At 30.0% G+C, this 22,504-nt stretch overlaps 2 protein-coding genes across 2 annotated transcripts; one reads left to right on the forward strand and one right to left on the reverse strand.

The window, feature by feature from the left end:
* Window positions 1-8,354: 8,354 nt before the first annotated feature.
* Window positions 8,355-12,475, reverse strand: LOC113517067 (dolichyldiphosphatase 1-like). Its single transcript, XM_026901607.3, has 5 exons — window positions 12,146-12,475; window positions 11,932-12,032; window positions 11,673-11,851; window positions 11,356-11,583; window positions 8,355-10,155 (listed from the first exon to the last, which is right to left on the reverse strand). Exons 1-5 carry the CDS (start codon window positions 12,240-12,242, stop codon window positions 10,023-10,025), a joined length of 738 nt encoding a protein of 245 aa, XP_026757408.1. The 5' UTR covers window positions 12,243-12,475; the 3' UTR covers window positions 8,355-10,022.
* Window positions 12,476-13,301: 826 nt separating this feature from the next.
* Window positions 13,302-21,930, forward strand: LOC113517066 (dnaJ homolog subfamily C member 7). Its single transcript, XM_026901606.3, has 8 exons — window positions 13,302-13,493; window positions 14,252-14,502; window positions 16,993-17,191; window positions 17,620-17,758; window positions 18,088-18,205; window positions 19,224-19,641; window positions 19,829-20,007; window positions 20,175-21,930. Exons 1-8 carry the CDS (start codon window positions 13,426-13,428, stop codon window positions 20,285-20,287), a joined length of 1,485 nt encoding a protein of 494 aa, XP_026757407.1. The 5' UTR covers window positions 13,302-13,425; the 3' UTR covers window positions 20,288-21,930.
* The last annotated feature ends 574 nt before the right edge of the window (window positions 21,931-22,504 follow it).

Consider the following 22,504-nt stretch of genomic DNA (forward strand, 5'->3'; position numbering starts at 1 on the left):
ATAAGAAAGGTTTTCGTCTGATTTTTTTGTAACTAACTTTAACAACGTTATTACGTATGTCAATTCATTGCCAAAAAACATTGTCATAACGTTTGCAATTCTAAACCGATTTTGATTATAGTTTTTATGAGTGGCATTACTTGAAAAACGACAAAGATTAGACTCTCTTAATACGGATCGACCAGCAATCAAGTTGGTATGCTACGTTGGCTCAATTTATTGTCGTTTTTTAAACTATATTCCTTTGGGAGAAACAAATACTCAGTTTTATTGGCAAAACTCTGTGTCAATGGGGGAAAAGGGAGTGTTAGGAATGGGGTCTAACAGCCCCATTGATAGCAATATACCTTATTAGGTTGACCTCTACAGGGTTCCCCTGGAAGCCATCGAGGTTAAATACTGTTAAATTCATTACGAAGAGCCAACTGACCTGTTTTCATCCTCACTTAATATTTTTTATTGGGGGGCAGAAGGAATTGTTTGTAATGCGGACTACCAGTCCCATTGCTAGCAATATACCCTATCAGATCAACCTCCACGTGGTCCCTCCTGGAAACCATCGAGCTGAATTCCAGGTATATTCATCACGGTGGGTTAACTGACCTGCCTTTTCATCCTCACCTATTATCCCTCCCTGGTGCCCCACCAGGGTGTACCGTTAGCGCGTGCGGGGTGACTATTTTATTATCATATATTGAAAAAAAAATCTTTCCCCCTCAGCATACTACTTACTGATAGTACACGTGGGGTTACAATTTCAATCTCATCTAGTAAAAAACTCTGTGATAATGATACTACGTGTGTACGCTAACGATTTCGATTTTATCTAATATACTTATATACACGTGAACAAACATTGAAAAGAAAAATACTAGAAGCTTAAAAAATTGTATTAAGTTCTAAAATTTACACATAGTAATAAAAAAATGTACAACATAAATATTTAAATACTTATTTCTATAGATACATTGTATACTAATTAATAATTAATACGAAATTACATTAGGAGTGTGGGACTATAAAAAGTATAAGTAGGGCTACTAAAGTATCACTCACTGATCTACACATATGTACTTAGTACCTAATTATTGTTTGTAGTAATAGTTATGCCTAAATACTTATCTTTAAAAGTTATGGAAATAACAGTTCGAGGATACATAGCTACATAATATTTTTATAATTTAAAAATTAACTATACAGTTCCACCAGTTTAAAGATAGTCGTACATAAAATATTACGGCATTTGCCTAATTTATATAAATAAAAAAAAAACAAATAACGAATATTTAATTAGTTAAATGTTTAATTAGTTAATTAAATCAAATACGTACCATATGTAGTTATTGAAATAAATATTTTTTATAAATTATTTTAAGTAAATATTTTTTATGTAATGACTAGGTTTATGTTATGCACAATTTTAGCAATATTAATAAAATTATGTATATTTTTATATAAGTACGTCAAATTTAGCAGTGCCCTATTTGTTGTATAAAAGCACAAAAAAAAAGGAATAAACATTTGATAATAAAAGAATCATTAATAGAATAATACAATTTATTGAATGACAAAAGATCTTACATTAAGTAAAAAATACAAAACTTAATAAAACGTTGAGCTTTTTTTTTAATAAATACAAATAATATCATTTATACGTCCATTTTTACGAGTGTTGATATCATATTCTGGCAACACTTGTCAAATATTTATATCAAATTTAAAAAGAAAAACAGTTTACTATATTTATTTTTAAATGTTTTCCCCTTTAAAATAAGTTACACACTTGGCGCCTTATTCACAAAATCGTCAGACCTCTCATTAACGTATTTTAACTATTGAAGTGTTTTGTCCTTATATATTGCGCTAATTTTTGAATTTGAAATCAGTGACAAAACACTATACACACAATAGTTAAAATAGAAATCTATTTTATTATATATTTAAAACGTTTTATGAATAAGGGGGTTAGATTATATAGATCATCGAGTATCAAAAACAGTTCAACATTTAGTCGGCTAAATTGACGTTTGGCTGACTAAGTTTAATAGTCGAGAAATGGGCAACAGCGTTCTCTTAAAATATCATCAAAGTTTAACTGCGATTGCAACTTGTGCGTGGCTACTACTGGCAAAACCTTCCAATAGGGAGAGATTTATGGTCAGCAGTAGACAGTTAACGGCTAATATGATGATGATGGTAGATCAAGACGATTTTTTTAATATCTTTTTTTTCAATTAGAAACTATTTCTTCTAACATTATATGATTATATATAAAACGTAACTCTGTACTTGGATATAAAATAAATGTAATCAGTAAAGATAAGTATAATTACTAATCATTATGCACTATTTATCTTGTTCTTTGAAATACAGAATAATAAATGTGCATAATGGGAACTTTGTTCACGTACACTTGGTTAAAAATTGACCTGTTTTTGACGAAGCGTTTGTATGGAGACTATCTATATAATCTAAGGTTGCACATACATTAAACATTTTTTTATTTTATAAATAACAAGTATATTAGAAATTTATAAATTCAATAACACTTTATACAATCAAAATTAAAAAAAATCATTGATAGTTTAATGAGAATTCTTCTCATATACCATAATTTATTCACTATTCTGGGGCACTTATTAAAGTATTAATTAGAAATATTATATATTACTGTTGAATAATGTTTGACCTTCAACAGTTTTGCTAAGCCACATACAGTTGCCAGTCTTGGAATGAAACTATGTCTGCTAAATAAAAAAACCAGGTTACTTTGGCAAATATTTACCAACTTGATAGAACAATGTCATAAATATTTTCATTTCTTATCCATATCTAAAGTCCTTAAAGAATATATAATATTCTTAAGGACTTTTGATTTATCAATAACTAGTTGGCTAGCTTGTAGTTTTTGAAAACACTGATTTGGTTTTTTTTTTAATCCATTAATGTATAATTATGGGGTAAAAAGTTGCCGTTTCATACCGAATTATACCTATTCTAAAGTATTATACGTACATAGCATACCAACTTTCAAAATAATTGGTAGGTATGGCCGTTTTATACTATGTGCTAACAAAACAATATACGTACACACAGATAAAATTTTTATAAACAATTACGCCTTTTCTGGTATCAATATCAATCATATATATTTATTTCGGCTTTATTCACGTTTTAAATTCGGGGATGCCCAATTAGTTTTTTTTTTTTTTATTTGCAACACAGTCGTGAACTGCTCTCACAAAAAAAGTCGAGCATCCCCAAATTCAAGTTCAATCCGTAAAGCCGAAATAAACAATTACATTAAGTATGACTCAAGACAGTTATTATTTAACAGTATCAATCATATTGAAAATAGGTACCTATATAAAAATAGCTATATTAGCCACGTCGCGATGTCATTATTATGTAGAGGTATTAATGCTATTTAACAACAGCTATATTAACCATATACTAACCTGTAATTACAATAAGAGGCACAATAGCAGAAGTTCCTTCTGTCGAGTTATTAATTAGATCATGATCCTGATTGATTAACAAGGTACTCTTTATGCAATTTTATGTAACTATAATGATGTGCACTACAGTTACAATTTTATAAGTATAATTAATATACCCCTACAAGTAAGTAATCCGTGGCAGACGACTAAAAATACATAATTTGGTATTATATATTGAAATCGCTTAATAGTAACAATTACTACTCAGGCTGTGTAATCATTACCCTGACAAGGTTTTCCCTAGAGACTACTGTTTGGAATTCTTAAAAAAGGGTAAGGTTAGTTTCTTTCGGGTGGACAACGCGCACGCGACATCCCTGATGTTGCAGACATGAGGGGAGGGATTGTTAGTAATGCGAACTACCAGTACAATTGCTGACAATATACCTTGTTAGGTCCACCTCCACGTACACGTGGTCTTCCCTGGAAACCATCGTGCTAAATGCCAGGTGTATTTATCACGATGGGCTAACTGAACTAACCATTCCATTATCATCCATTAAAAATGTTACTTATGACATTCATAGATTACAGTAACCGTTTAACATCAGACGGGCTGTAAGCTTGTTTATTATATTTATCTAATTTCTAATGTATTATAGATTTATTATATATTTATAGATTTAAATGTTTGGAGTGAAGTGTGAATGCAGCCTTAGTACCTAATGATTTTTTTACCGATATATATTTTGCTTGTAGGTAACTAGTGAACCTCATTTCACTAAAAATTACCATTTTTTTATATTAAATTAATAATGACGGTGTCCTCTACATTTCAAAGTATTATTGTAACACTGTCACCAATTTGCATCTAAGAATTTTGAAATGATTTGGCCATTTTCCATACCATCGCATTACTTGTTATCAACAGGTAGTTCACTCCCATATATTAGAACCCCACCATGTTTATAAATGATTCAATTTAAGTAGATCTATATCAATATTATATAAATAAAAAAGTATGTCGTACCTACCATGGAACAAAATCGCTAAAGACCATTGTTTCAATTCGCAATACCATTTTAAATTCATAACTGTAATTTCATAGTAGCTTGCCTTTGCTTTACTGTACATGTAATATATATTGTCGATAGCTATAATTTTATCGAAGCTGCCTTTTAGTTGAGATTACCTAAATTAAACTCATAAATATTAATCTTGAAGCGAAAGAGACCAAAACAGTTGCAAATATTTTACAAAGAGATAAGATCAAATGGGCAGACTTTCATAGAAGTAGAAAAATATTAAAGAAATTTTTAGGATTTTTATTGAGGAACTTTAACAAGCATCTTTGAAAGCATTTTTAATGTGTTTACGTTTTCTGTGTCGTTTATAATTTAACATTATTCTTTTAAAAGATCGACCTTGCCTATTAGTTACATGAACGACTGTATAAAATAGTTGTGGTGTGGTGATGATGGTCGCAATAAACTGTAAAAAAAATATTTTGAACATATGGTTTATATTAACAACTAATACAATGTATTTGAATGTTAAATGTAATTAGCTGATCTCACACACATGAAACTAATATACAATTTACTCAACAAATTTCACTTAATATCAGTTGTAATAAATTAAGAAAAACTAATTTGCTCACACTGCATCACACATATAACCTAATTAATTGTTGGTTATGAGTTAAAAAAATGAAATATTCTCGTATTTTGAGGAAATGTTTTGCCGTGTACTTAAAATTAATTAAATATTCCAGGTATCGTACCGATTGGTTATAGATAAAGAATACAAAAGATAAGAAATTAAATATAATGTACCTTTACCTAAAAAGTAAATCATGAAACTGGAAGCACTGTGGTTCACATGAGATAAAATAGCTGTTCAATAAAAATATACAATAAATAAGTACGCTCACATATGACATTCACACCAATAATGACGCAAATTTTTACTGGTCTAGTTTTATTATATAAAACTAGACCAGACTTTCAAATTACAGCCTGTGCAGAAGATGGACATTTACATTTTAAAGATTGTCTCTTGTTGGTCATAAGAACTTGGGAAGACGATACAAACCTAGAGATTTTTTCCGCGATCATAACTATTCTCAACTGCGCAAATCATTATTAGTACTGGTTTTACAACGGGAGGAATGTCGAATTGGTCAGGAGACACATATCAATTAAAAGACTGCGTATAATTGACGTTAGTAACTTGCGAGTCAACAGCGAGATTGTGCTGCTAGAAGAATCTATTCATTGCACTAGACTGGAAAAACAGTAAGTTCCCCAATAAGTACTTTTTTTAGGGTTCTATCTAAAATGTTGCCCAAAAACGTCAGAGATTAAGGTCGGCCCTGGTTATAATTTTATGTTTCGATAAGTATGAATTACTACCTTGTACAATTACAATACTATATAGCTATAGTCTAAATTCTGTGTATAAATTAATGCTCAATAATACATTTAAAAGTCTACAAACAGTTGACTAATTCTTTATGTGATATAATGAAGTATGTAATATAATGTAACTGTCACAAAAATTGGTTTATGAAGATTATTATTGAAATCATTAGTACTCTTTTAAGAAAGTGTTCTACCAACAAAATCAAACATTTTTCAAATCATCGACCAAAAAACAACATCCACCTGTAAGAGGACTTTAATTATTTCTATTTCAATCTGTATATATATATATATTATAGATAAATATACTATACTACACTACAGTATAATCTTCATATTACATACTCCTATATAAGGAATTAGGAAACTTCTTACAACCACACAACACTTGAAAGCTAAAACATAATCTACTTAATATTTTTTAAAGCTTATCTTCATTTTTGTTCACAACAATTATTTCGACTTTATCCGGAAGTTTTTTTCAGAGGGCGTTTAGCGCTTCGCGTCACAGCGTCGTTGACTGTGAAGAACTCTCTTCTTCGTTGCCTTTCTCTTCCGAGTTATACCATTGGTATGACACTCAGCGCTTACGATATCTTCTTTGTTGCAACACCATTGTCTCTATTCATCTGTAAACACCCCCCCCCTCTCTCCCCCTTCCCCGCCCCCATGCGAGGCGAGACGCTATGACGTAAAGCACTTAATGCCCCCAAGAAACTTCCTGATGAAATCGTAACAATTGTCGGAAACAAAAAAAGCACAGTGAATTCATTAATGTCCCGTATTTGTGAAGACATAAATTACATTGGTTGGATTATTTAATTATCCATACATTATTTAATACTTTAAACAGCGAAATACTAGTATTTTACCCCCTTTTTAATAGTGAAATAGTTAAGACGCTTATGCTGAAGGCAATAAACATTTAGTATTGGATTGAAATGTTCGCTTTATAACTTACCGAAATCAACGACTGTAGCTAGGTGCATCCTTACTAATATTATAAGTATGAAAGTTTGTTTGTTTCTTCTTCTTCTAGCGTCTTAACGTTACCAGTAATCGCCATAATATTTAGTCTTAGTAAGAACAATAGAAGTCAAAAATTAAATAAAAACTCACACTCTTCTTTTAATTGTGAACTCTTCTCTATTTATTTCTAGTTTTACACTGCTTATGCTTTTAGAATAAATGTTTTTATAATATTCATGTACTTTTCGTTTATATTATTACTTTTTGGATAATTCTTTCCATCTATTCGGTCTATGACAAGTATGTGATCTAGTAGTAAAATAATATATACGAAAGCTTGCTTGTTGATTTTTGTCAATTACCGGTGCTATTCTACTCAGAATAACTAATGAGAAGACTTTATAAATTGTGGTTAACAAATAATGGGCCTGTAATTGTTGATGTCGTGTGGGTTCCCTTTTTTATACAGCAATGTTATGATGGATTTGCACCACTGTGTTGGTACTTGTTCTGTTTTTATAACTAGGTTAAAAAGTATTGCTGGGTAAGTATATTAATACAATTGGCGCACTTATTGTGGTCTGTTCTGATCCTGGGCTATGGATACTAATTTACTAATATGTTCTATTTAATTTACTAATGTACTGGTCACAATTTATTCCTGGTTGGCTTGATCTTGCTTTTATCTTGTTTCTCATTATGTATTTCTTGTAGTGGTTTTCTGTATAGGTTTGAATAGAATGCTGTTGCACATTTTATTCTATTTTTTCTGTCTCTAACTTTGTCATTTCCATCACTTATACACTGTATTCAGTCTTTCTAATTCTTTATGGGCTTTTATTGAATTGCGTTACATTGACACTTCTTTTCTATAAGTATCATAATCTTTAATAATTGTCCTAATAGTTTTTGTAAATAGTTACAAGCTTCAGCTCTTCTCTTTTATCTTTAGATGTTACTTTTGCATTTGTGAGTTCTGTTACTGTCACTAATAATTTAATGTTTTTTGTTGTTGTTTCTTATATTTCCATCTAGTTTAAGGCTTTTGTAATTGTTTTTTCTAGTGTGTCACTGAGTACTTATATATTTTCAATGTTTGCCATAGATTTATATAATATATATGAATTTTCTTTCGGTTTTTGTATATAGTGTGTTTTTCATGAGTAACTTCAACATGTTATGTAAGGCTGTGAATGACCTTTGACTAATTTTTGGTGGTTGAATTTTCAAAAAGCATCGTATCATTCTGGCGTCATTATTTGTCACATGCAAATGATGAAGCGACATGTAATTGATATTAAACCAACTAAATTGTTAATCTTCCTTAACTAAGTTAATTTTGGAATAAGCATTTAATACATTTATTTGTTCAAAAACATAAATAATATAATTATTTTAATTGTATTACAACCCTCAATAACCTTTATGTATGTCTTTTTATTATTATCAATGTTATTTATACTTAATAACTTTATTATCGATCAAATTCTATGGAATCAAATCCCCATATATATATATATATATATATTCAAGCATTACTGTGTTTGAACATAAAATATAAGATAAATGTAAAATATTATCTTATATTATAATTAATCTGCATGCATATTGTTACAGAGAAAGATTTTTGTTTTTGTAGATAAGTTTCAGAAATTTTATATAATAAATATTAATCAGAATTATTATTTTATATAACCAATAGGTCATAATTTATATTAATATATTAATAAAACCGTATTATTTTGTTTAATTGAGTTGCTTTCTAGATATGTGAGAGCGTTTAAATATTGATATCTAGTCTAGAACGCATCTCAAACAAAGTGTGTATATTATATGTTGGTGGCATTACTGTCGCTTTGTATTTCCTTTGTTTTATTCTATGATCTGTAAACTCACTCTCTGTGTGGTACGATCAGTTATATAAGTTTTTTAATTAATCTATATTTTCATTTCTGTATTTTTCTGTATTGAGGTCCAGATTAAGGCTCAACCCGCAATCATTCAAATGTTGTATGACTATTTGTACTGGTCTTGGTGTTTTCTATGTATAATGTGTATTTATATAAAAAATAATTATTACCTTTACTTGTCTAGAGCTTATTAGTACAAGCTCTGCTTAGTTTGGGATTAAATAGCGCTGCGTAATTATCTAGTGGTAATAAAAAAATGCACATGCGTAATCCGCATTGTCCGAACCTAATAATGTCATCCGATTTCAACTGGGATTTGAAAACCTTTATAAATTCTTTCTACAATTCAATCGATTCCGTGTAGTCTTAGTGACAAATTGGATAGGATTATATGCAACGAATTCTAAAATTAAATTATTATTATTATAAAAATAAGCATCTACATAAATTTCAATATGTATTGCGCCTTATAAGTAAGGCAATATTAAAAATGATAAAATAGTAGGTAATTAATTATACGCCACACTGAAATTATGGTTGCTCCAGAGAGAAATTTAGGATAACCTTGAGTGGTATTTTTAAAGCATCAATTTATTTGGCCACATTATTTTTGAAGGAGTTTCATTTTTCTAGAATATTGTTATATCTTAGTTAATAGGTGCTTAATTAGGTACATAAATTAATGACATTGTTACTTACACAAATTTTTGAAATTATTATATAATTATTATGTATTGCTGTAATGTTTATGTCATATAATTTATTTTCAATTATAATTATACTTAACACAACCAAGGAACTGTGAAAGGTACTTTTGGTTGACACAATAGCATAGACTCAGTTAGGGGTGTGCTTTATTGTACAAAAAGCAATCAGACATTTAACAATATTAAAATTACTAATACAGTAGGTACCATTAGAGGTCATTGGGTACATCATTATTGCATTATAATTATATATTTACATGTTTAAGTCCCTTTCACGATTTTATTAGATATAGAAAAACTATATTTATTTAATGATTAAATAAACAATTATCCCTAGCAGTTCTATAAAAATATATTTTAAACAGAACACACCTCAAATCACTAATATACGGTTGAGAAACAAGTAGTCACTTACATTCCGAATAGAACACGGAGTCAATAGGGGAGCAAGGAGCGCGCGGGCTCCGAGCCGGCAAGCAGCGCGCCGCCGACAAGCGCCAGCGCCAGTGCGGCGGCGGCCAGCAGACGTCAGCCGCGCGCCGGCAGTGAAGCCGACGCGCGTAAGGCGCAACGTCATTGCGTCGGCTTCAGCGCTGCCAGCTTGCGGCCGCGTGCACGTGCTTCTTGTCGCGATGTCGTGTACTCGAACCATAACACGTTCGGAATCAAAGTAGTGTCCCTTATCATCAGCATTTCAAATAATTTCCTGGAATAACATGTTGAAATTAGGCAGATACTATTTATGTAAATTTTTAATAATTTAGGCAGGTTTTTTTTAATGGACGAAAATGGAATGGTAACCCCATCCGCGCTTTCGCTTATCACTATGCATTGCATGCATACTTACTCTACTTACATTGTAAGCTTGGCTCTTTAAAAAATATACATAAATATACATATATATACATATATTTATAATCATCTGCCTAAAATTTTTTAAATGTTTATAACAGTTTGAGGATTTTAAAGATAAAAAAGATATAACTTGGATAAAATGTTTGTTGGATTATTTAAAGTATTATGATGGTATTTTTCATTTGAGTTAAGCTTGGAAACCAAATTGCCTATGATAACTTTATTATACATGCTTTTGTACTTACAACAGCATCAAAAATACCCACAGATTTTAACATCTCTAAAAAACATAAAGATTTTTTTTTATTATTATTATTTCAACCATTAACTGTCTACTGCTGGACATAAGCCTTCCCCATATAGAGTTTTGCCAATAGTTGCCACGCTTGGCTGGTGGGTTGGCAACCATAGTTAGGCTTTTAGAGATGTTTTAAGAGGGATGCTGCTGCCCATCCCTCCCCCTCCTTAGTCACCCTCTTACAACACCCACAGGAAAGGAAGAGGTGGCCTATTCTATACCGGGACACACATGGCAATAAAGACATTACATACAATGTTTTTGTATATATAAAAAACATCACCTTAGAACAATGCTTTTGCAAAAAAATTTCTGTTTCCTCAGCAGTAATCTTTATAATATTCAAATATATACACATATTCATACTTCAATTGTAAAACTGCACTTAAAACTTGGTTACTGAGTCTGTTGTATGACAACACAGAAACCTACATAAAAGTTACATTAAAAAATTATTACTGTATGAAAATATTATTAAAATAATGTAAATGTGTGTGTTAGAAATACCAAATGTATAACCTTATGTATTAGATTCTAATTATTAGATTATCTAATAATATAATGTATAATCTTATTATTAGATTCATAACCAGAACAAATTGTGTAATAGTGTTGGCACGACACCATAGGGTGAGGACCTGGTAATCTGTAACACAGGTTTATCCAACTTCAGACACCAGTTCTTCGTAATAACATTGATTCTCTAATGACGGACTTACAATTGTTAGTTTTTAAAATAAAATAATCACTTACATTGACACTAACTGAGGAAAAACTGGTGTGAAAACTCTGTGCACCAACGCAAACCACAGAGTAGCAAATAAGAATCCAACAATTCCACCAACAATGACTTGAGCTGTTGTGTGATAGTGCAAATATACTCTTCCAATGCTGACTAACAAAGCTAAAGTAATACAGCCTCCTACAATCACCACTCGCCATAATGCAGATATTATACTATTATTATTTATATGATGTAATCTAAAATAAAAAAATACAATTGTGAAACATAGCTTTTTTAATTTATCTGCTAGATAAGATTATATCTAGCAATTTAAATATTTGCTCACCTGATCAAAACAAAATATAAGACATAAATACTAAAAAACCAAACAAATTGTGCATGAGATGATGGCATTCCATATTCATTATATAAATGCCCTCTTGCTATTGGTCTAGCTTCACAAATAATATGTTTTAAAATAATATTCAACAGTTCATTGACTAATGTACCAAAAAAGAATGCAATCTGCAACAATAAAAATATATTTTTTATACAGTAACAATAAAATATAATAATTTTATTGTATATTATCAAAGACTACTCACAGTGTGAAGATCTCGTCGAAATAGTATTAATGCAACAAATCCAGCACCAATTCCAAATGGAGCTAAGCTAATAAGAGCAAAGAATTTTCCTAGTATATCACCTGAAAAGATGTTATAATTTTAACTAAATGTAATTATATGATATTATTATTTGCTGAAGGAATAATCATAACACTTTTTAAAATAAATAGTAAAAGCAGAAATCAATTAATACCTTTTGGATATTCAACCAAAGTGAGAGCTAGTGGTTGCCACTCAATATCACCATTACCATGCAGTACATCGCTCACTGATAAAACTTTATCCTCCATTTTAACATCGTCTGATAAATAATTTTATGTAAATCTATTTAAATATTAAGATATTATATAGAAACCTATACTTTTAAAAGTACTCTTTAATAACATCGACGTTAAAGAAAACCAGAGAACGACAACATTTTGACATTAATTTAACTGACATAACTAACGTCAATGTGGTCGACAACAATGTGGTTTGCGATCTAAGAATTACAATTGAAATCTTTGTCTGCGATATTGTCAGCCACACACAAAAGAGAACATTACAACCTTAGAGTTACAACTTATGTTTAGACATAGTTTCTCTATTAAAAAATGGTATTATGAGCACTTGAGATTACTTTATAATGAAATTAATTCATAATCACTAGTAAACTTAATCAGCTATTTTAAAAATTGATAATGAAGTAAAATAAACGTGCCAACCCAATCCAATTTGCAAATACTTAATGAGATCGAAAAAAGTTAAGTACAAAATTTTTGTTTTATAAAGTTATTAACAGTTATCGCCCAGAATAATTATTCTTCAATAAATAAATATTATTTCAATTGAAACGAAATAATTTAAATATTCCACTTTACAGATAAAATGCCTATTATGAATTAATCGATGGTATTGTAATCAAAAGTCAATAATAATCTATTAATTGCAAAGTTGCCGAATAATTATTTATTCGGCAACTTTGCAAGTATGGTACTTATTTATTATGTTTGCAGACAACATACACATATAATTATCTTTGGCGAATACTTACATTAAAAAATAAACATTTAATTAATACTTTTAGCTATATATTTATATAGTCAGCCAGGACAAATAATTTTATGAATATAGATTTTTTAGATTTAATCAAAAATTGAAATAGAATACCTATTGAATATAATTATATAAATAGGTATTACAGAAAATTAAATTGATAATAACTATTATCATATAAATAGCATCCAATCTCTGAATTACAACTTGTTTTAGTCACATTTATAGTCACAGTTTATCCAAATTTATTTGAAAATTACCTAGATAATGAAAAGTTACTAGTGGTTAATAGTACAGTATAAATAATAATCTATGATAGCAACACTAGTTCTTTTGTGTAGTGAAGTGAACTCGCAGTGAGCCATTCGTCAAAATAAAGGGGCAATTTGTTCTAAAAATTAACTAAAAATTACCTGATTACACATTTAAATCTCAAAAATGGCTGAGTCTGATGTAGTGGATTTAGATTTAACAATAGATGATTTGGTTCCTAAAAGCCCTGAAAGGTAAATATTAAATTGGTTACTATAATCATCAAACATGCATTAAGTAATTTTTATTGTATCTTACTTTATCTTCATTAAAATATAACTCATTGTGATTAATTTATGCTTATCTTTTTTATATTTAATATTTTTGTTTGTATTATTTTCACCTTTTGGTTGAATGGAAAATCTCAGTACCTTGACATTTGACCCACTTGTAGTAGGTAGGGTAGGGTACCTACATTAGCCTGCATTTAATGTGGTATGCTTATAAGAAGGTACCTATACTGTAAATATTTTTGACTGATAACCAAAATTGATCATAAAGTACAAATAAATAAAATTATAATGAATCTGTTAAATTTACATTTAAAATCTGCTTAAATATTTTATAATTTTTTTTATATATAAAAATGTCTTGTATTTTTATTCATCTAGATATTTTATAAAATATTTTATAAAACTAGTGTCTATGTATTACAATGAAAAAATTAACTATAATTGACATATTTATTTTAACATTTTTTATATTTTTTATATACATTTTTAAGCTTGTGTGTGACTACAAAATCTTCTAATGTGACAATGAGTTCTAAGGGGTTTTGCCACCTGTACTGGTTTACACTGGTAGAGTACCAGTGTCATTAAATTCTTGTGAAGGAACTGATCTGCTTAATGTACTTGTAGCTAATCTGTTCTGAGTTTTATGGAAATAATAAATACAATTTACTTTTCAGATGAATTTTAAATTCAAACTTTAATTATAATTTTTTCATTAGGTTGGCTGAAGAAAAGAAGGAAAGTGGTAATCATTTATACAAATTTAAAAATTACAAAGGTGCACTGGCCATGTATGATGAAGCAATAAAATTATGCCCTGACAGTGCTGCCTATTATGGAAACAGGTCTGCTTGTTACATGATGCTGGGCATGTATAAGAAGGCCTTAGATGATGCTCAGAAAGCTGTTTCTTTGGATTCAACATTCACTAAAGGCTATATTCGTATAGCCAAATGCTGTATTGCTTTAGGTATTTATTATGTTTTATTTTTGTTTTTTGTTGAAATGCATATGCATTTCATTATATATACTTAAACCTAGGTCCATCTTCTATATAAATAAACATGAACTGTCGAATGTATGTAAGCGCATCACTTCAGAATGGCTACACCTATTTAGCTAATTCTTCTTTGTGTTTGTTATTGTGAGAACAAGGTTTTTGTGTAACTAAGTGTTTAAAAAATTTGCAAGGAAAAGTCAAAAATTTTAGTTATAAAATTTCTATATAAAAGTGAATGTGTAAGCATGACAGAAAACTTCATGTGGAGCGATACAAAATGATATAGACCATAGGGAAATATTTGTTTAAGTCAACTAAAAATAAAGATACATTGGTATTATGATAGACATTAATAGCTAGAATCTTAAGTCAGTGATAGAAAAACGAAGGAGTATTTGTAAAAAGTTTTGTATACTACATGAAGATCTTGAAAATATTAACAAAATTGTTAGATTGGTATAATTTTCTTCATTAGTACCCCTATGTACTATGCCGCCGGGATGAGTAGCTAGTTTATTATAAATGCATAAATAATTCATATATATGTAGTGATGAAGTTGGTTTATTATGGACTTTTGCTAACCTGACAGATCTCAATGTGTCAAAACTATTTTAATGTTGCAGTCTGTCTAGAATGTTTGAATTGGCAGTTAGATGTAGCATAGCAACTGTAGTAATAAAATAGGGTTTCTTGTTTCAGGAAATTTTACCAATTTTCCTTTTCATACATTTAAAATAATTATCTAAATTGGTCCAGCCAGTTAATAAAAATGAATTGCTAAATGTGTTACTATATTGTGCTTAGCAACACATTCATTAATTAAATTTTATTTATATAGATTAGTTACCTTCGATCATACCACCACCAACATGACTAGGAATCAAAGTGGGTAACTACTTCCTATGTGATCTAGTCAGATGGTCATTGATAATAATATTATGATTATAGAAAATACATATAACCCTGAGGAAGGATATAAGCTAGAATTGTAAAATGGACATAGGGAGGATATTTTTTTTTTTTTTTATTAATTTGTAGATTATTATGATTTTTTTAGTAATAAAATGGGCTAATATAATTGGAAACAACTGATTTATTTATATTTCAATATCAATTTATTTGGAAAGAGATTATATAATTGGCTAAAAGAATACAATTTTTATGATATAAAAGATTTTCTTAACAAAAGTTTCTGACATTTTTTTATGCAATTTAGAATAGCAAACAACCTGATGGCCCACCTGATAAAAAGTGGTAACTGTCGCCTATAGACATGAGCAGTACCATAGACAACAGTATACTGTTTCACCCATGATAGCTCCCATGCGTTGCCATTCCTGAGGACTCGGGTGTTATTTGTGTGTATCCTGTAAATTCACGCCATATCGTACCCATCAAACCAAAACAGCTATGCAAACACAACTGCTTCATGGAGCCCAAATTACACCTATTTACACCGATTTACATGGTAGATACGTTCCTGAGAAAAACGTGTAAATCGAAAATTAAAAATTTTCAAGTCAAAACCGTGTAAATCGAAAAGCTTGCAGAAAATGCATAATTTTACTATTTAACAGTTGTGATTTTTTCAATATTTTTAGGTGTACACAGAAATAAAAATAAAAATTTTCATTTGTTCTAATAGTTCTTATTGTAGCTTTGTTCATGTTATATGATTTTGCAACATCTACTACTCTATCTCCCTTTCGTAAGCGATCCAAAATTTCGATTTTAGTTTCTAAAGAAATAACTTTTCTTTTAACTTCTTTCGACATTATAAGCCTATAATTTTTTTTTTTTATTTATGTTAATTTATAAAAATCTTAATTATGCACTCACTTGTAATTTATGAATATGAAAAATTAAATCTTTCTGACACTGTGAAACTTTCACTCAAATACAATTTTCCGTAGATAAAACTTTAATTTTATGCGAAGAAATACAGACACAGTGTGCATGTGCAGCAAGTCAGCACATAAGCTCGGGATTCCCCGTGAGATGTGTACACAGCGCACGTGTTCAAACACAGTAGCATTTAGTAGAGTGCGATAAAAACAAAAAAAAAACTTATTTGGAAAACCGTGTAAAAGCGAAAACGTGTAAAACAAGTACCGTGTAAATCGGGGGATAGGTGTATACCTATTTGGTACTGAATATACTAAAAACTGTCACACTACAGATGATAACAATTTATGCGTTTCTTTTAATGGGGATTCCCTTATTCTTATTGTACTGGTCATATGGAAATTTTCTCAATCTAATTTTAATGTGGCATCTGATATGTCATTTAGTCCACCCGTTTGCTCAATAAAACTCTCGCAATTTTTCTTTCACATATCCTCTTAAAAAAACCAACACAATATTTCTTTTTCAATCTTTAGTATATATATTAATAAAAGACCTTACATCATCAACATTTATTGGATTATGTAATTCTGTATGCCTATCCATATTTGAAGGTGATATGTCTGGTGGAGAGCAGGCTGTTAATAGAGCAAAAGAATTAGGCGGCGCAGACTGCGCAACAAGCGAGCGTCGTGCCCTGGAGTCACTGAGGAGATTGCATGAAGATGCACAGCGCGCAATGGAGGCTTGTGATTATCGTCGTGTTGTGTTCTGCATGGATCGTTGTCTAGACTACAGCCCTTCTTGTACTAAGTAAGTAGTAAATAGACTACAGATAAATAATAACTTTTTCCTTACAATTTATTTCAATAATAATGAAAAAAGTATGCTAAAACACTTAATTATTAAATCAAGAAATATTTTGTTTGAGTTTTTATTTAATTTCTCAGTAAGTGATAATGATTAGTGAATTTGCATATAATATATAACCTAGTAAATATTTCTCAAATAAATTAGAATACAGAAACACATGCATTTTGAAGATTTAAATAAATTACTTCCTTTGCTGAATAATCATTGTGCTGTAGCAACTGATATTAATATACATATATATACTCAATACACAAATATAAGTGGTTATTTATTACAGTTTCAACTCAAGGCGACACTCATTGTCTATTGTTAGCATTTTCGAAGTTTATTTGTTCATTAAGTTCACGTGATTGATGGTATTGTTCCAGGGCGAAGCTCACAAAAGCCGAATGTTTGGCGATGCTTGGGCGTTGTCAGGAAGCTCAAGAAATTGCCAATGATTCTTTACGATTTGATAGCTTAGATGCTGAAGCCATATATGTGCGAGGACTGTGCCTTTATTTTGAGGTATATTTTTATTATATATTTTTTTATTTAATTTTCATAATTTGTACACAATGCAGAAATATTTTTTTATTTATACCTATGAAATTAAACACATTTCTAGACATAGATTGTAAAGTTTTCCTCTATTTCATTGTAAACAACTGTAGTTGTTCATTTGACAAATGAAGGCCTTTCATTAATAGAATTTTTAAAATATCCTCAAAGTTCACATTCTCTTAATATGTCGTTCAGAATAGATCTTAATGAATACTATCTTAAATAATCCTAATAACTCTACTTGTTACTACACACATTAGAACTTATAATTTTTTATTCTCAATTTATTATAGGACAAAGATGAGCAGGCATTCAAACACTTCCAGCAAGTTTTGCGACTAGCTCCAGATCATAAAAAAGCAATGGAAACATACAAAAGGGCTAAATTACTGAAACAAAAGAAAGAAGAAGGTAAGATAACGCATGATGTTAACCAATCTTGTACTAATTTTAGTTATTTTTTATAATTAAAACAATTTACATTCATATTGAATTTACATTTATACAAAATAATGTAAAATTATAAATAGGCTCGTTATAACATATATAACTGATCATAGTTTAGAGCCCACAGTTTCGTGCTTATAAAAACTGAGAGTATTCATTTAACAATTTAAATAAGTCTTAAGACAATTACAAAAGTTTTGTTTTAATTTCAATCGGTAATGTAATATAATGTAAATTAGACTCTTTTCTCCACATTAAGCCTCAAATTTGGGCCATTCTACATATGAATCGTGGCTAGTATAGCCAGCTAAGCTCCGCCCACAAGCAAAGAAGCTTCCTGGGATCTTCACAAGCCTCATGGAGCGACTTCACTATTCCGAGGTTTTGTGAATGTTGAAAGGCCACAGCTACTCATTCCAGAAATATATGAGCAGCCGTTTCTTCGGCGTCAAAATAATCTCGACATAAAGAGCTGTCTGTGGCCCCTATTGTGTATAGGGGCAATAGCCTATTATTATTCAACCAGATCATATACAGTTGAGAACATTTGGAAAGATAACCATATTTGTCATGTCCAATAGTCGTTGAATAAATATGAACATTAATTCATTTTCTACATCAATGTCAATTTTTACACTAATTTATACCCAAATCTATTAGATGAAAATTTTATACAGAATCACTGGCATGGCTAAATCTTTCACCTATTTCTGCCGTCAAGCAGCTTACTTGCATTTGCATGCTGTTTCGGTTTGATTGGGGTTGATTGGAAACAGTGTAATTATTGGGTATTGTGATTATGATTAAAGATTTTGGTAATGAGAGTCAGAATTGCGCGAAATATACCATTGGTATTGTAAGTGCATATGTACTATCATACTATAGTGATTGTTTACCATCACTGACCATAACATGTTTAATTGTCACTCTCATAAAAAATGAAGTATAAAGAAAATAATAAATTGTCGATGATCCACTACAGGCAATGAAGCTTTTAAAATGGGACGATGGCAACAAGCTCTTAACTTATACAACGAAGCATTGAATATAGATAAGAACAATAGAGCAGTCAATGCTAAGTTGTATTTTAATAAGGCAACAGTTTGCGCTAAACTTAACCAAACGAAAGAAGCTGCAGAGGCCTGTACAGCGGCGCTAAATCTCGACGAGAATTATGTAAAGGCATTACTGCGACGCGCGAAATGTTACACTGAACTCGGCGATTATGAAGATGCAGTGAAAGATTACGAAAGACTGTACAAAATAGATAAAAGCAAAGAAAATAAGCAATTTTTGCATGAAGCCAAAATTGCACTGAAGAAGTCCAAACGCAAAGATTATTATAAGATCTTAGGAGTAGATAAGTCGGCGTCCGAAGACGATATTAAGAAGGCTTACAGGTAAATTATTATTTTATAAATTGCCACTAACCCAAAATGTTTGATTGATTTGAGTGGTATATAATTAATTTATTAGTAAATGCTTATATTTAAATTACCAGTATCAAACTATAATGTGTGTCCATTTAAAATTGGCTGTCCATAGATTAAGAATAGTATCTCGTTAGTGTTGTGTATGTGATTGCAGGAAGCGCGCGCTTGTACATCACCCGGATCGTCACGCGGGCGCGCCAGATATCGAGCGGCGCGAACAAGAGCGCCGCTTCAAGGAGGTGGGCGAGGCTTACGGCGTCCTCAGCGACCCCAAGAAGCGCGCCCGCTACGACCACGGACAAGACCTCGACGACGAAGGCTCGGGAATGGCTGGTATGATAACATTTTTGATATTGTACTACAGATTATATTTACTGTATTGTACCTGCACACACGAGCATCATTTAGCATATTATAACATTTTCATTTGTTTTTTTTTACTTTCCAATTTAATTTTGTTTATATAATCAGACTATTGTTAACAATTTTATTTTTTTCAGATATCGACCCTAATGTGGTATTTCAGACATTTTTCAATCGCGGTGGACAACATTTTAATTTTGATTCGACTGGTGGATTCCCTGGAACAGGATTCAGCTTTCAATTTGGTTAAAAACTTTATAATTAATAAAAACAAAAACTTATTTTTTGCAATTAACAGTTTTTACAAAATAATTTGTTCTTAATTGTCATTCCATGAGCAAAAACATATTCATGCAATATTATAATATTATGTGAATATAAAATTCTGTCATTCACTTTATTATTGCCAATAAAATAATAGATTCTAATAGCAAGGTAAAGGAAAAGGAACCTTGTTAACATTATAAAAATATTCCCTCTATAGAATTATTTACCACTCCTTTTAACAATATAGATTTATTTAAATTGTACTAGAAAAATTGTAATTAGTTGTAAAATTAAAAAACTAGTTTATGGCCCTCATTGTTCGTGAAATGCTACACGACAAATATCGTTCAGTTTAATCAAAATTTTAGTAATCAAATATTAAATCGAAATTTATTTAACGAAATTATATTTTGTATTTATTTCATTTCTCAAATTTACGATTATTTATATTTATTTCTACTTTAAATCGTCGTAAATTTAAAATATGAAATAAATGCAAAAAGGTTATTGTTGTGTATGACCATATTGACAACCATGTTAAATTTGAAACAGAGTAGGTAATCGGTAATGTATATAATTCATTCCATGAAACAAATCCTAACATTCAATGAATTAATTTTTGATCAATATTTACTATCATAGATGTCACTAGATTCTCTCTGCTTAAATAATACATTTACCTTTCTATTAGATTATATTGAAATAAACTATCCATGTTATATATAACCTATGTATATAGATTATAATATATACATATATAATTATTTCTCCAATCTATCATGAATTGGATGGCTTACTTTTTAATTATCCTAAATATTACTACAGTTTAAATTACCATTATCCCAGAAATAACAAACGTTATACATCATTATAAAACTTACTTAGTGATAATTATAACGTTGACTGATTTGGTTAAGTAACTTTATTTTTTTCACTATCCTCTCAAGTGTGGTGAGTGGACATATAATTATTATTTTGCTAAGGAAAGTAAAGGCAAAGGGCCTTGTATTGTTATGTCATATATCAGCAGTGTAAACGAGCGTGTTTGAACAATTAAAAATGTATAATATAGATTAATAAAAAACATGTGATTGAATTTCGTTTTTAATAACGCGTGTAAAACTTTTATAAAAACGTACAACACCATGCAGATTTATCTGCTATATTATAGTGTATTATGTATTAATGTGAAATTGCAATGCAATTATCGCACAATACCACTCACGCTGCAGTATTTCATTCCATTGAAGTCGACACTCTAATAATCTTCAATGGTGGAGTATTATGTACAATATTTTACATGAACCATTCTTTCAACTGTTTCGGTGAATTATTTTATGTAATAGAATTATAACCTTTTATGACAATAGCAATCACCAAATGTAGAATTATCGACCCGATTTTGATGTTGGTACTTAATTATAGTCGACAGGATTTATTGCCGAATAAATTCAATTACTTGCCAAAAACATGTTTGGGACACAACAAATATTTGTACTTGATAAATCTACAAAATAAGTACCTACAAGTAAATAAAATATTTCTCTTTTAAACATAATTTTAGTAAAACATTGGTAGTAGGTCTGTTATAATCGGTAAACCAATAAAATTTACAGTCTAATGGTCGTAGTTTGTTTTATGCTCATAAATCCGTTCCAGGTACCTAATCTTCAGTTTAAATCTTATAAGTTTTATTCTAAGCAGTTTCTCTATCATTAAGAAATCTGTTACATTGATCATTTATACCGATTTTTCTTTAAAATTTTTTTATAAGAACAGAAACATGGTTTTTTTATGTAACTAGTCTGGTCATAAATACTCTAAAACTTCTTTTTTCCAACTTTTTAATTATTTTGAATTTGGAACGTTTATTATTTTAAATTTTTTTTTTCGATTTCGCGCCATTTTACATATTTTTTCGTTTTCATTATCAAATTACAATATGGAATGGGTTGTTAAAGAAAATAGTATTGCAGTGATCGCCTTGCACAAAGTGCGTATGCAGTAGTCGGCCATATTCCAGACACTTCAAAAGCTTGGTTTTAGCCATATGTTCGTATATCGTAGTATAGCTAACAGATACAATACTTCCTCTGTCGAAGACCAGAAATATCGGAGATATCGTCACCTTTATGGTAAACTTACGAAACTGAAAAAGATACATTTTACAGGGGAACGTTTTGAAACATTACAATGCAAA

This window comes from Galleria mellonella, unplaced genomic scaffold, assembly GCF_026898425.1.
Source record: "Galleria mellonella isolate WM207_F2 unplaced genomic scaffold, CSIRO_AGI_GalMel_v1 utg72, whole genome shotgun sequence".
Lineage (NCBI taxonomy): Eukaryota > Metazoa > Arthropoda > Insecta > Lepidoptera > Pyralidae > Galleria > Galleria mellonella.